This window comes from Furipterus horrens, unplaced genomic scaffold, assembly GCF_987537825.1.
Source record: "Furipterus horrens unplaced genomic scaffold, mFurHor1.1.pri manual_scaffold_1, whole genome shotgun sequence".
Lineage (NCBI taxonomy): Eukaryota > Metazoa > Chordata > Mammalia > Chiroptera > Furipteridae > Furipterus > Furipterus horrens.
The window spans coordinates 170,273,508-170,285,778 of NW_028327171.1; the positions used below are offsets into that span (position 1 = coordinate 170,273,508).

Consider the following 12,271-nt stretch of genomic DNA (forward strand, 5'->3'; position numbering starts at 1 on the left):
TCCCCAAGATTTCCATCCTCTGGTTATACAATCAAATAGTAGGCTAAGTACTGCTGTGAAGCAATTTTGCAGATATAATTATTACTCAGATCATTTTAAAGTAGAGAGATTATCCTAGTGGGTCTCATATAATCTTTAAATCCTTAAAAGCAGAGCTTCCTAGGCCCAAGGGCAGAATAGGAAGTCAGAGAAATGCCTCAGAATATGATTTCACTCATATGTGGGATCTAATGAACAAACTGAACTAACAAGGAAAATGGGGACAGACTCAGATAAAGAGCAGGATGACAGCTAGTGGGGTGCGGGGTGGGGATTAGGAGATGGAGGGATTGAGCAAAAAAGAAAAAGGACTCATGGGCATGGACAACAGTGTGGTGATGGTGGGGGTGGGAGTGTAAGGGGACCAAAAGGTAATGTAAAAATAATAATAAAGATTAAAAAAATAAAAAACGAAGTTGGCCAATAACCTAATTGAGTCTGTACAAAGATTCTTCCCACAGAGACTCAAGATAAGACTCCACTGCAGCTGATAACCTTGATTTAGACCTCTAAGACCCTACACAGAGAACCCAGTCAAGCTATGCATTCTGACCTACACAACTGAGATACAAAAAAATGGATGTTGCGTTAAGCCAGTAAATTTGTGGCAGCAATCGAAAATGAATACAAAGGCCCTTTCCTGACTCCCGCCTCTACCCGATTGTGTAAGGGCCCCTGTTAAATGATCCTATTTGGTACTGCTCTTTCATAATATTCACCATACTTATTACTTAATTTAATGTATTCAGTCTAAGCTCTAGAGTCAGAAATTTTGTATTTTTGTATACCATAAAGCATTATAATCTAATGTCTGTGCAATTGGTACCCATAAGGTTTGTTGATTGAATGGACAAATTTTTCATTCAATTATCTCCCCAAATTCTCAATCACAACACCTTCTATAATGTACTATATTCTAAAATATTTCTATCATAAGGGCCAATTGCTTTATAGCAGTGACTAAAAAGAGGGGAATACAGGTAGGATGAATAGAATTATTCAGAATCATTGAGGCTGTTGTTCTTTTTGTTTTACAAACACTCCCTCACTTGCCTCTACCCACAATCTGAAATGCCCACTCCTTGCCCAATACACCTAAGGAAGCATGACCATCTATTAGAGTATTACAAAAGATTGCCATAGAGAGCCATTATTACTAATGTAACTGGGTCACATTCCTCGGGTATGCTGGATTGTAAATAAAGATTTAAAACAGCATTCTACTTTTCTAAAGAAATATTCTCCAAACTGCAAAACAAAGCAAATTTATTTAATATAAGACATTGCTTTTTTCCTAATAAAAAATAATAAATATATTAAAACTATCTGGTCAAAAAGATAAAAGGTCAACAAAAAGAACAATTTACTTACATCAATGGAAAAGCAAAAAATGGGAGTGTCATGGTAAGTCTTGCTGTAAATTCATCGGGAAGGTACCACAAGTATACAATTAAACATGTAAACAGATAGAGAATTGAGGAGTAAAGAATTAATCTTCCAACCCATAGTTTTTGTAATCTTTGATTTTTTTCCCTAAATTCTTCCAATGCTTGAATTTCCTGTTAAAAGAAAATTTATTTTATATAATTAAAACTCAAATTTCATAGATATTAAAATGTTAACAAAAATGTTTCACATGATAGAGGTTTTACAGAAAGAACTTTTAAATTTCAATGAAATATAATACCTTAATATTTTAAAACAGAACATAATATGGAAAAGTAAAAGTAAAGTAAAAAATAAACTAAAATGCCTATTTTGACAATCACATTTTTAAATGCAATATTAAGATACCATTTTTTAACTAGCAGATTAGTAAAGATCAGAAGTATGAAATTATTATCAATAAATAGTATTTGTTAAATCAAACAAGTAATAATTCTCCTGTATAAAGTCTATAAAATATCTGGCTATAAAAAGAATCAATATTGAAACAGTGATCTATACTATATTCTTTCAATCTAGTCATTGCGCTTACTATTCCCAAGGAATAGCCATTTTTAATAATCATAGAAAGCATAAAAAGCTGTGAAGTTTGCAGATTAATAAAACTTGTTGCAGACTGTCTTATAATCTACTTTATCCTAACTGTAACATTGATTTATACAACACTGCTGTACAGCTAATTTCATTCAAACATGCTCTATTACTTGATACAGTTTTAAGTCAGTGATAAACTTTAGATTTTTTTGAGATCACATAACATTGAAGTTCTCATGCTTACTCTCTATCATCTCTAAATTCCCATACCCCAAATCCAGTCTCCAAAATAATATATACTAACATAATATTTATGTAACACCTAAAATGAATTAAAACTCCCTCCTCCAGAGGCAAAGAACATACCTTATCTATATTTTCCAGAACTTCTACAGTTGAAGGTTTTGTCTGTTATAGAAATAGAAATAGAAATAGAAATGAGACAGCATTAAAACTTCTTACTGCATATTCAGAAACACCTTGGTTTATATAATCATAAAAGGGCACTGTTTAGTCCTAGAAGTACTTTCAACTCTGATACTTCAATTTTTATTATTCTCAATCCCAAGAGAACATGCTTTTATCCAGAGAAACAAATTATTTTCAAAGAAAAATTCTCTTAGATATGATGATTCAAAAAATTCATGTATTAAAAATTCAAGACTAAAATCGGTTTGATTTGCTATTGCTAAAAGTTCACTAAGGACTATGGAGTCAAAATCAATAGGCTACCTTCATTCTGAATTTCTAAAGTTCTTTTCTGAAGATCAGATTTTAAAAGGGCATCTAAGAATACTTCATTATAGCAGAGCTTATTTCTTAAAGGTGGTTTTTATACCACCTAGAATAAAAAACAGTCAAAATGAGTCATACAACACTTGAGAAAATGTTTACCAATTACATACTCAACAATCTAAGAGGGCAATGAATATCAATTCATTGTAGTTCCCACAAGAGTTGTTAACATTAGGTTGAACCATATGAAATTGCTATTTATGTAAGTCAAAGCTGTTGAATATTGGCAATTTCATATGGTTCAAGTTAACAAGAAAGACAAAGGAAGAATAGATAAATTTGATATTCAGCAGAACTGCAAAAAGGTTTTTAAAGGGGGGCAGAGGTCAATATAATGCCAATCCAAAACAGAGCAGTTCCAGCAACAGTTCAAAACTAAATTGTGTATCAAGTATTACTAAGGTAAAAAGGAGTTCAAAAAATAAGCAAAGTAATTTGTCCTAGACTATCTCCTCTTATATTAGAGAAGAGCATTTATCAATATATTTTCTATTTTATAGCTCTAAAGTTGGGCCAGTTCCTCTAAAAGCTTAACCAATAAAATCAAACTGCATTTTTAATTCTGTTTAACCTGTATTTCCTAAAAGTATATTTAGGGTAACTTCAGTAAATATTTGTGATAAGCAAAAAGATAAAGCCTGTAAAAACATAAGTACTGTATAAAATACTAATTTCAACTATCTTTCAAATAAGATTGAATTTTAGGCACTATTAAAAAAAAAAGATAATCATTTGTACATAAATACAAAAATAGAAAAATAAAAACAATTCATAAGTAAGAGTGAAATAACTGTTAAGCAGAGACATTAGACACCCATATAGCAAGCAGAACTATTAAAGCCAAATAAAAAACTAATTTATAAGAGAAAAGAAAAATTAGAGTCAGGGATAAATGTTAAACTACTACTCAAATCTACACCACAAAGGAAAGTTTCACAAATAGCTTGATTTGACACTTCATATCAAACTAAAAATCGGCTGTAAAGAAAAGTGACTTACCCTCCATCGAGAAAATAATCCACCCATCTTTTATTTGTAGAAACTGAGTACAATGATAAATACCATCAATTGTCCAAAGGAATTCACAGCTAAAAATAAAGCAAGTATTTTAAAATTTTAAGTTACAATACATAGCCTACCACTATAAAGTTTACAAGTTGTAATACTGCTTAAAAATATTATAGAAGAGTAATTTTTTGGACTCTATTTATGTGAAATTTTAATTTAGACAGTCTTGGGAAAGAGTTCACCTTTTTGAAAATCCTTTCTTCCAAGCCAGAACATATTTTAAAGTGAAAATAAAGCTGGTAAGGCTTTTTAATGGTAATACATTTTAGAAGTGTGTATTTATACCACTTTGTGATTTTCTGTTCATTAAAGTAGGTCCCCTTTGTTCTTGTAAGAAAAGTTTTACTATGTCACTTTCTACAAGATTAGACACAAATTTTTGTTTTACAATGTTGAGAAAAACAGTACCTTATAAGTAATATTCGAAAGCCAATTGAATTTTGAATAAGAATATAAGGATTTCAAGGCTACCTGTGACATTGAGCAAATCACTTAATGTTTTTGAGCCTTAGTTATCTGTAAATTAGTTAAGAATACTACCACTTTTCACAGGATAGCCTTTGTTTTTACCATTTTACAGACTTTTTAAAAATATGTGAAAAGGGGTTTAGTGATTTGTCCAGCAGCTCAGAAGAACATGGCCCAAAGCCACTCTATCTTCAAACTTCTCAGCTGTTCTCTACTGTTCAACACCCAAACATTTTTCTCTGAAACTGTCTAAGTCCCCCTCAAGTTAGTTGACCCTCCTGTCAGCTATCTGTACATCCCCTTCATTTAGTTGTTTTTCTATTACTCTGAAATGTATTATAATATTATAATATGTTTTAAAAATTTATCAGTAATATTATATTCTAAATCAAATTACCAGTCAATAGTTATGTAAATTTTTTTAAAGTTGAACCAGGTTATAGTTATATCCTACCAGTATATACTACTTCATTTCCATCAAAAAAAAAAGTTAGGCAATAATTCTTACATTTTTTAAAAACTATAAATATAATAAAAAAAATAATGCTAGTACCACGTAAGTACTCTCTGCAACACTATTTATAGGTTATAATTAGCATAAGCATACCCATCTTGAACTTTCTTGATTAGAGAATTAACAAACAGCCCAATTATAAAATACTTGCACTTATAAAGTAATTTTTAAAAACAGAAATAACTATAATCTGTCCTGAAATTTTTTGAAGTTTATAAATATAATGAATGCTATGTGATCTAATGTGATCTAAATATTATTAATCCTTCAATATTAAGTCAGTATTCAAATTTCTAAAATGTAGTTGTACGAAACCCAGGAACTTTAATGAATGAAGGTATGAATTTCTGAGTTAAGACATTAAATAGATCTTAAAACCTTGTAAAGAATCTAAAAATAATCACCAAGAAAGGTGTCTGGGAGGGGACATTCAGATGCCACTTTAACTTGGTATTTTCAAAGTATACATCATCTCACTATTTAGAAACTAATATATGGTGTCTATCACAGTGTTTCGTACACAACTGACCTACACATTTTGGTTTATAACAGAATTACATGCCTCCAAGTTAAGTCTGCAGCCATCACACATCAGAATTTTTAATATTTGAAAGTAATAACAACAAGGATAATACCAGTTAAACACTTGTTTAGCACTTAAAACTCTCTAGCAGGCCCAAAAACAAATGCTTTACATGAATTTTATCATTTAGATACTATTATTGCTCCATTGTATAAATGAGGAAACTGAGGTTAGGGAAGTGAAGTAATTTGTAAGGCCCCGAAGATATTAAGTAGTAGAGCCAGACACAGCATTTTACTTTTGATTTTTTAAAAATCAATCCGTTATTCCCAATAACATGAAATCAGAAATAAAGTCTGCTTTATATATTAGATTGGAATATTTATATATAAAATACATGAAAGCACCTCTGATATTCTCAAATAGCTGGTAAAGAGAGCTACTGAAGTGGAAAGTGACTTATAAACACAAGAGACAGTGTTAGTACAGTGTATAATGCAGCCTAATTCCTTCATTTGATTAACTTTGAATGCATAAATCTAAAGAGATGGAAGAGATGCTAAATGATTTGCTAAAATCATGGAATTCCAGCTAGGGGCAGAACTGGCACTAGAAATCTGAAAGCATTCCTTTTACTTGTTTCTGTATATCACTTTTAAAGTACATATAATATGAAATATATGCATAAAATTGCAATTAATGCCAACTTTGACATCAATTATTTGCTTGAAAAATTGTATTAGTGTTAATGAAACAAACTATGGCTTAGTCTCCAAGATCCCTCAAGCAGAGGATCATGTTTTACAGTTTGTTCCCTAAAACAACATTAGGATAACAGTCATTAAATGCCATACCATGCTTTCAGATTTGTAATCAAAGAATCAGTCAACCCTCGTTGTTCCAGCAATTTTCCTATCAAATTCTGTATTTGTTAAAGAAGCTGACTTACTATGATGCACATGTAATGGTAGTACTTTCTGAAAGATATAAAAGCATAACAAAATTAAATAAATCAATTATTTCTTTATGGTTTTAATTTTACACCTCTTCTGTTTTCAAACACTTTTTCCCCCCCTTGGAGTTTCCCACCCAAACATCTCAACTCCAATTCCTGTGACCCATTACTTACTATGAAACCTTGGGCAAGAGAGTTACCTACCCTGTTACTCAATATCTTCAACTGAAAAGGAAGGATAGTTTAAGGACCCTCTTAAAGGTAGAAAAGCTTAAATGGCATAAGGCAATCTAAACTATTTACAACAATGCCTGACCCATGTTAATCTGTCAATGCAAATTGTTGTTTTAACTGCTGTGATCATTGCTGTTTTCTAGCCCATCTCTGCTTCCTTTTAACGCATGGAAATTACATTGGAACCAAATAACTAGCAGTTCTTTCTGAAGCATAAATCAATTTGCTTGCCCTTGAGTGGGCAAATAGCTCAATCTTAAGTGGTTTGTCCCCAAGAACTCTTCCATGAACAGGTACAGAAGAGTCTCTTTCCACTCAGATATCACAATGGGACCTGACATGACCTTAAAAGCGAGGCACATCTAACACATTTTCAATGAATAATAATGTCCCTATATTATTTGGATTTTTTTTTCTTTTAACTGCAATTCACACTGAGGTTTGGATGTCAGAATTTAAAATCTTGGGGCATGTTATTTTTAAAATTTCAGCTCATTTAAACTCATATTAAAATAATGGAGTAGAAAAGGTCTAGGTTCAAAATTTGACTAGCTATGTGATCTTGGGTAAATTAGACTGTCTAAGCCTCAGTTTCCACATTTTTAAAGTGGCAAAAATATTTATACTTCACACAGAATTATAGTATGAATTAAATAAAATTATGTATTACTTGGCACAGTGTCCAACAAATTGTAAGTATATAATAAATTGTAGCTACTGTTATTATTAGTACCAGAAAACACATGTAGTACAGACAATACTTCTAATCTGAAACACATTTCTTTCTAACTTCCTTTAAAGAAAGAATCTGTTTCCTAATTTTAAAATTGGAAAATAAAATTGCAGTATGTATTTTAACTGAAATTATATTGCTCATTCTCTGTAGTATAAAAAATAAAGCAAAATACTCTTCAGACTCTTCCATTAAAATAACATGTAGGCCTTTAACAGCAAAGGAGCTTTAGTTTATACTTACCAAGTTTAAAACTTAAGTAGAAACTATTCAATCACTATCAGTAGTACCTCTATAACACATTGTACTATTCAGTTTAAGATTAAAAGTGATTTGTTCTCAGACTCAAACGTTCAAATATCATAACTGAAAAGGGAATTCTGAAATATCCCAAACTGCCACATTTATTGCTTAAAAACAAAGTTACTGAAAAGAAGTAAACCTCCAAAAGCACATTCACTATACGACGATTAAGTTCTGGTTTTCATGGTAAGTCAATATTCAATCTTAACTAAATACTACCAAATATAATTGATTAGAAATATTTCTATATGAAGTTTTGATAGCCAGTAACTTCTTTTCTTATATTTTTTCAATTTAACAATATATTAACATACTTATTAATAACATTGGGCTGATCTCAGGAGGTGATAGAGAAACTCAACATTCTAATTTTAAATGCATCACTCATGGTTTTTAAAATGTGCTCAAAATCAATTTAGTTCTCCTAAAAATTAACTATGGGAACGGCTGAGGACAAGAGTTTAGCGGGTTTGAACATGTGCCTGAGACCAAGCCTTCTCACATCCACATAAATCCCGCTTGAACAAGATCAATTTTGTCAGTAGTGACACCCAGGCCACAGAGAAAGGAGAAAACAGCTGACACTAGGCACCACGAACCAGAAGCCAACTAGGAAAAGTAGAACATGGAAAACTCAGTGAGTCACAGGTTTTACTTAGTGCTGTGAGGAAATCAACAGCAAAATCACCAATCCTCAATCTCTCTCAACGCCCCCATACACAATATTAAAGAATTAAAACTATTGATGTAGTTTAGATTTGCTCATCTTCTGCCATACTTATGACAACTGAGCAAACTTGTCCTTCCCTCCACCATTCTTCAAATAAGGACAATTGTACATAGGCTTCTCTAACGTGCACATAATCCACGCCCACACGCCTGGGCCGAGCAGCATGACACTGACAGTTTTCGGTCCCTCCCGATCTTTCCAACTCACAGCGCCTCCGCAGAACTCAGAAGGACCTGGGCAAAACACTCGAAACGATAGCGTAGTGTAGGATCTTCTGACCCTTTGCCTCCACGTAGGTGGGCCAAAGAGCTGATGCTCTGCTCACCCCACTCACCCTCCGCCCCCCGCCGGTATCAGAACTGGGAACCACCTCCCTTGGGGGTGGAGGGGTAAGGGCGGAGAATGGGGTCTCCAACATTCCAGAGCCACCCCTGCCATTGTGCGAGGATATCAGAGGGACCAGGCGGCGAGACTGGGTCAGCGCGCAGCCGGGACTCAACTTGATGAGCCGCCACCTCAGGGCTCTTAGGCCACTTGGCATGGGGCGGAGCGCCTGGGAGAGGAAGCAAGCTGGGGAACCGGGAGCGTATTTCTCGGGAAAAGGCTCAGCGCGCCTTCCCTCTGCCGAGCCCTCCTAATTACCCTCATTTTAAGCGCTCTACCTTCAAGCAGCGGGCAAAGCCCGGCGCTGGCCTCCACCTCTGCCAGCTTCGACCACCGCGGCGCAGCCTAAATCCAGAGCGGATAGCAGCCTCCACTGACAGAGACAGAAGGGCCCTGCCAATTCCTTCCCATCAAACCCCGCGCTCCCGTCGTCCACCAATCACTGCCCCGGCCGGCGCGCGCCGCTCTCCTGTCACGTGACTGTGACCGGGGCTAGCAGTTAGGGAGGGCAGCGGGGCGGTTGGGCCGGGGAAACCCGCTGCTGTGACTTCACGGCCAAATGGAGTGCTAGTAGTCGCGTCTTGAGAGGCGTGATGCCATTTATTTTATTAGCAGTACAGTTAATTCTGACTCAGCCTCCTTTTAAAGTTCATTTTGCAAAGCTCATTGGAGAAAGAAAATCCCCGAAATTGGTCCTACACCACCGCGAGAAAGGAATGGGGTTGGAGGTGGAGGTGGGTGCCTCTGGAAGGTAGTTCCCCCTGAAGAGTCGTGTATGGGCTGTCATCCAGCGGACAGCAGAGCAAGTTAGCACTACACATGTGAGAAAAGACCGGTTCCCAAAGAAGCCAGTGGAGAAAATTCAGTCTAGCCTCCAGGAGTGCTTGAGGCTGTCATCAGTCAAGGACGTAAAAAAGTCACTTGATGATTGGACGCTTACCTCACCCTCGTGGAATAAGCTTCAAATGCCAAACGAAGCTGATCTCAAACTAGGTAACAACATAAACTGAGTTTTAAGAACCTTAAAAACACTCCCTTCACAGGTCCTGCCTGATACGTGGGCCCACAAATAAACCACCCAGCCTAAATTTGCCTCGAATCTGAAACATCGCCTAAAGAGTACTTAGTTTCCTAGTCAACTGGGGATGACAATCCTAAATAACAAGATACTTGTACCACTCAAGGTAATGTGGAGAAGGGTAGAGAAACGTCAACAAAAGCTTTTGTCATTTATTACCCCTGCAACATGTTTTTAACCCTGTGTGCAAACACTTCATGGGATTTTCCTACTTTAGTTACGTACACATTCTAAAATAAAGTTTCTATGATTTTTGAAGAGTGTGATTGTTTCAATGGGCAATCAAAGTAAGAAAAGAAACTGAACATAGTAGTATCTAGATGGTAAGAATAATTTATCCTGGAAGCTACCAGATAATTTACGTAGAGTTGCTTCTCCTAGCCACTAAAATCTTTAGTTACAGAATGAAGGAAAGGGAACCAAAGTTTACTTGTTGTGTGCTCAGGATCGGGCACTTCACATATCCAGAAGAAAATGAACAGAAGCATTTCACCTATTCTGAGAGAGAAATTTAACATTTTGTTTTTCAACCTTTGCTATTTCAACATATTTTTTAAAAAGACCTGTGCAATTGTACAGATACTACATCTCACTTCAGGAAGATCTCTTTTCCAAGAGAATAGGGAAGAAATGTTTTCCACTTGCTAAAGATTTGTTTTCTAGTTTTAATTGATCCATCAAGGTCTATTTGTAAAGGGAAGAAGCAGGAGGCAGAAGGCAGAAGAACGAGCTGGATGCAAGAGATTCCAAAAACCTAATCCAACAACAAAATTCTCTAGGTAATTATAATTGCTCTGGAAGACCAGAGATTTGTCCTGGCATAGGGAGTGAGAGAAGTACTGAGTTATTATTCTAATCCTCCCAACAAACTTTCAAAGTAAGTATCATTTTTAAAATGAGGAAACTGAAGAGTAGAAAAACTCTATTGTTGAAGGCACTGTACCACTTCCTCCTTTATATTAAGTGGTAAGCATTTGTTAGGCACAGTGAGGAAAGACATTATTAGCTGAGACATCAACATGTGCACTATGTGGCTGGGCTGCAGGCTACAGGGGTCCTTCTGAGTATTTATTGAGCACCACACCTTATGTTAAGTGCTGAGAATAGATAAATAAAGCAGCTGCCCTAAAGCAACTGACTCCAGTGAAAGAAACTTCAAAGAAACAAAAATACAATATAAAGTGAGTAAGTACTGTGATAGAGACAAATGTTAAAGAAATGATAAGGCCAGAGTGATGTGAGACAGCCAATGAAAGTGGTACTTTAGTTGTGTCCAAATATTAAAGAGTAAATCCCTACTAATCCTAAAATTATACTGGAACAGATTTTAGGGAAGTGAAATTGGAAAAGCACCAAAAAAGATAAGAAAGGAAACAAACTAGCCAGAGGAATTCTAAAAGGCCTAGTTAAATAAGTGAGCCACATGTACTTAGAGAAATAAAGGAAAGTTACAAGAGATAGGTGCTATGAGGCCTTGTAGTGGGATCATTCATTGATCTGGTTTAGGAACGTTTAGGAAAGGTCTCTTTGAAGACGTCACTCTGGAATGGAGATCTAAAGGATAAACTGAAGGAAGGAGAAAGGGAAACAGAGGAAACATCTTAGGTAAGGTGTTTCGTCAGAAGAAACATTACAAGCATGATGGATTGAAAGTAGGGCACTGTGGCTAGGGCATAGATTGCAAGGAGAAGATGTTACATTGTAAAGGACTAAGACTAGACTAAGCAGGACCTCACCGGCCATACTGAAAACCTTCACTTTTTCTTGAGAACAATGTGAGAAGGGGATTTGATCTGATCAGATCTGTGTTTTGAAAATCATTCCAGCTGTACTATGAGAATACGAACACGGCCAGCATTAGGTGGTGGTTAGCCAGAGGCAGATTTAATGGCAGGCACACAGGGTGCTCACCCTGGGCCCCGACTTCTGAAGGGCCCCACAAAACCCCAACTTTACACTTTTTTCTAAATGACAAGTTTGGTTTATATGTGCAACTGTAATTACATACAAGTTTACAATCGGTCGTAAAACCTAATAGTATGTTTATATTCGCTTATTTTTATTATTTCATTACTCGTCGGCAGCCGTCCGTCTCGAGAGATGATGGTGTAGCTTCTTAAGAGTCTATCTGGGATAACAGGGGGGGGACCAAGATGGCCGCGGAGTAGGAACAGTGTTCTCAGCTCGCTCCTGTTAAGGAGACAATCCAGGAGGAACAAACTCGGGGAGGAATGACTGACTCAAAAATTACCCTTCCTTCATTTAAAACAACTCCTTTCTGTTTCTCCTACGAAATAAGAGTCCCAGTATCTCCACAAGTATATTAACACGGGCTCATTTGCAGCCTATAGTGGGATTGTATTTGGGGGAGACATTGGAGGGTGTGGGTTTCTTGCCTGGGTTGTGTAATTGTGTTTTAGCAGCACCTTCACAAAAGATCTCAAGACAAGGTGGGCAGAGTGACTCT

At 35.7% G+C, this 12,271-nt stretch overlaps 1 protein-coding gene across 4 annotated transcripts in view; it reads right to left on the minus strand.

Annotated features, from left to right (window-relative positions):
• LNPK (lunapark, ER junction formation factor) overlaps positions 1 to 9,126 on the minus strand; it is a 77,674-nt gene extending 68,548 nt beyond the window's left edge. For 2 of the 4 annotated variants that reach the window (XM_090280860.1, XM_090280885.1), the window contains exons 1-4: positions 9,005 to 9,126; positions 3,814 to 3,902; positions 2,386 to 2,427; positions 1,411 to 1,598 (exon numbers count right to left, since the gene is read on the minus strand). In XM_090280860.1, coding sequence (XP_090136986.1) covers positions 1,411 to 1,598; positions 2,386 to 2,427; positions 3,814 to 3,840 — 257 coding nt within the window. In that variant the 5' untranslated portion in view covers positions 3,841 to 3,902; positions 9,005 to 9,126. The other 2 variants (XM_090280868.1, XM_090280876.1) reach the window with 2 other exon arrangements.
• Between the last annotated feature and the right edge of the window lie 3,145 nt (positions 9,127 to 12,271).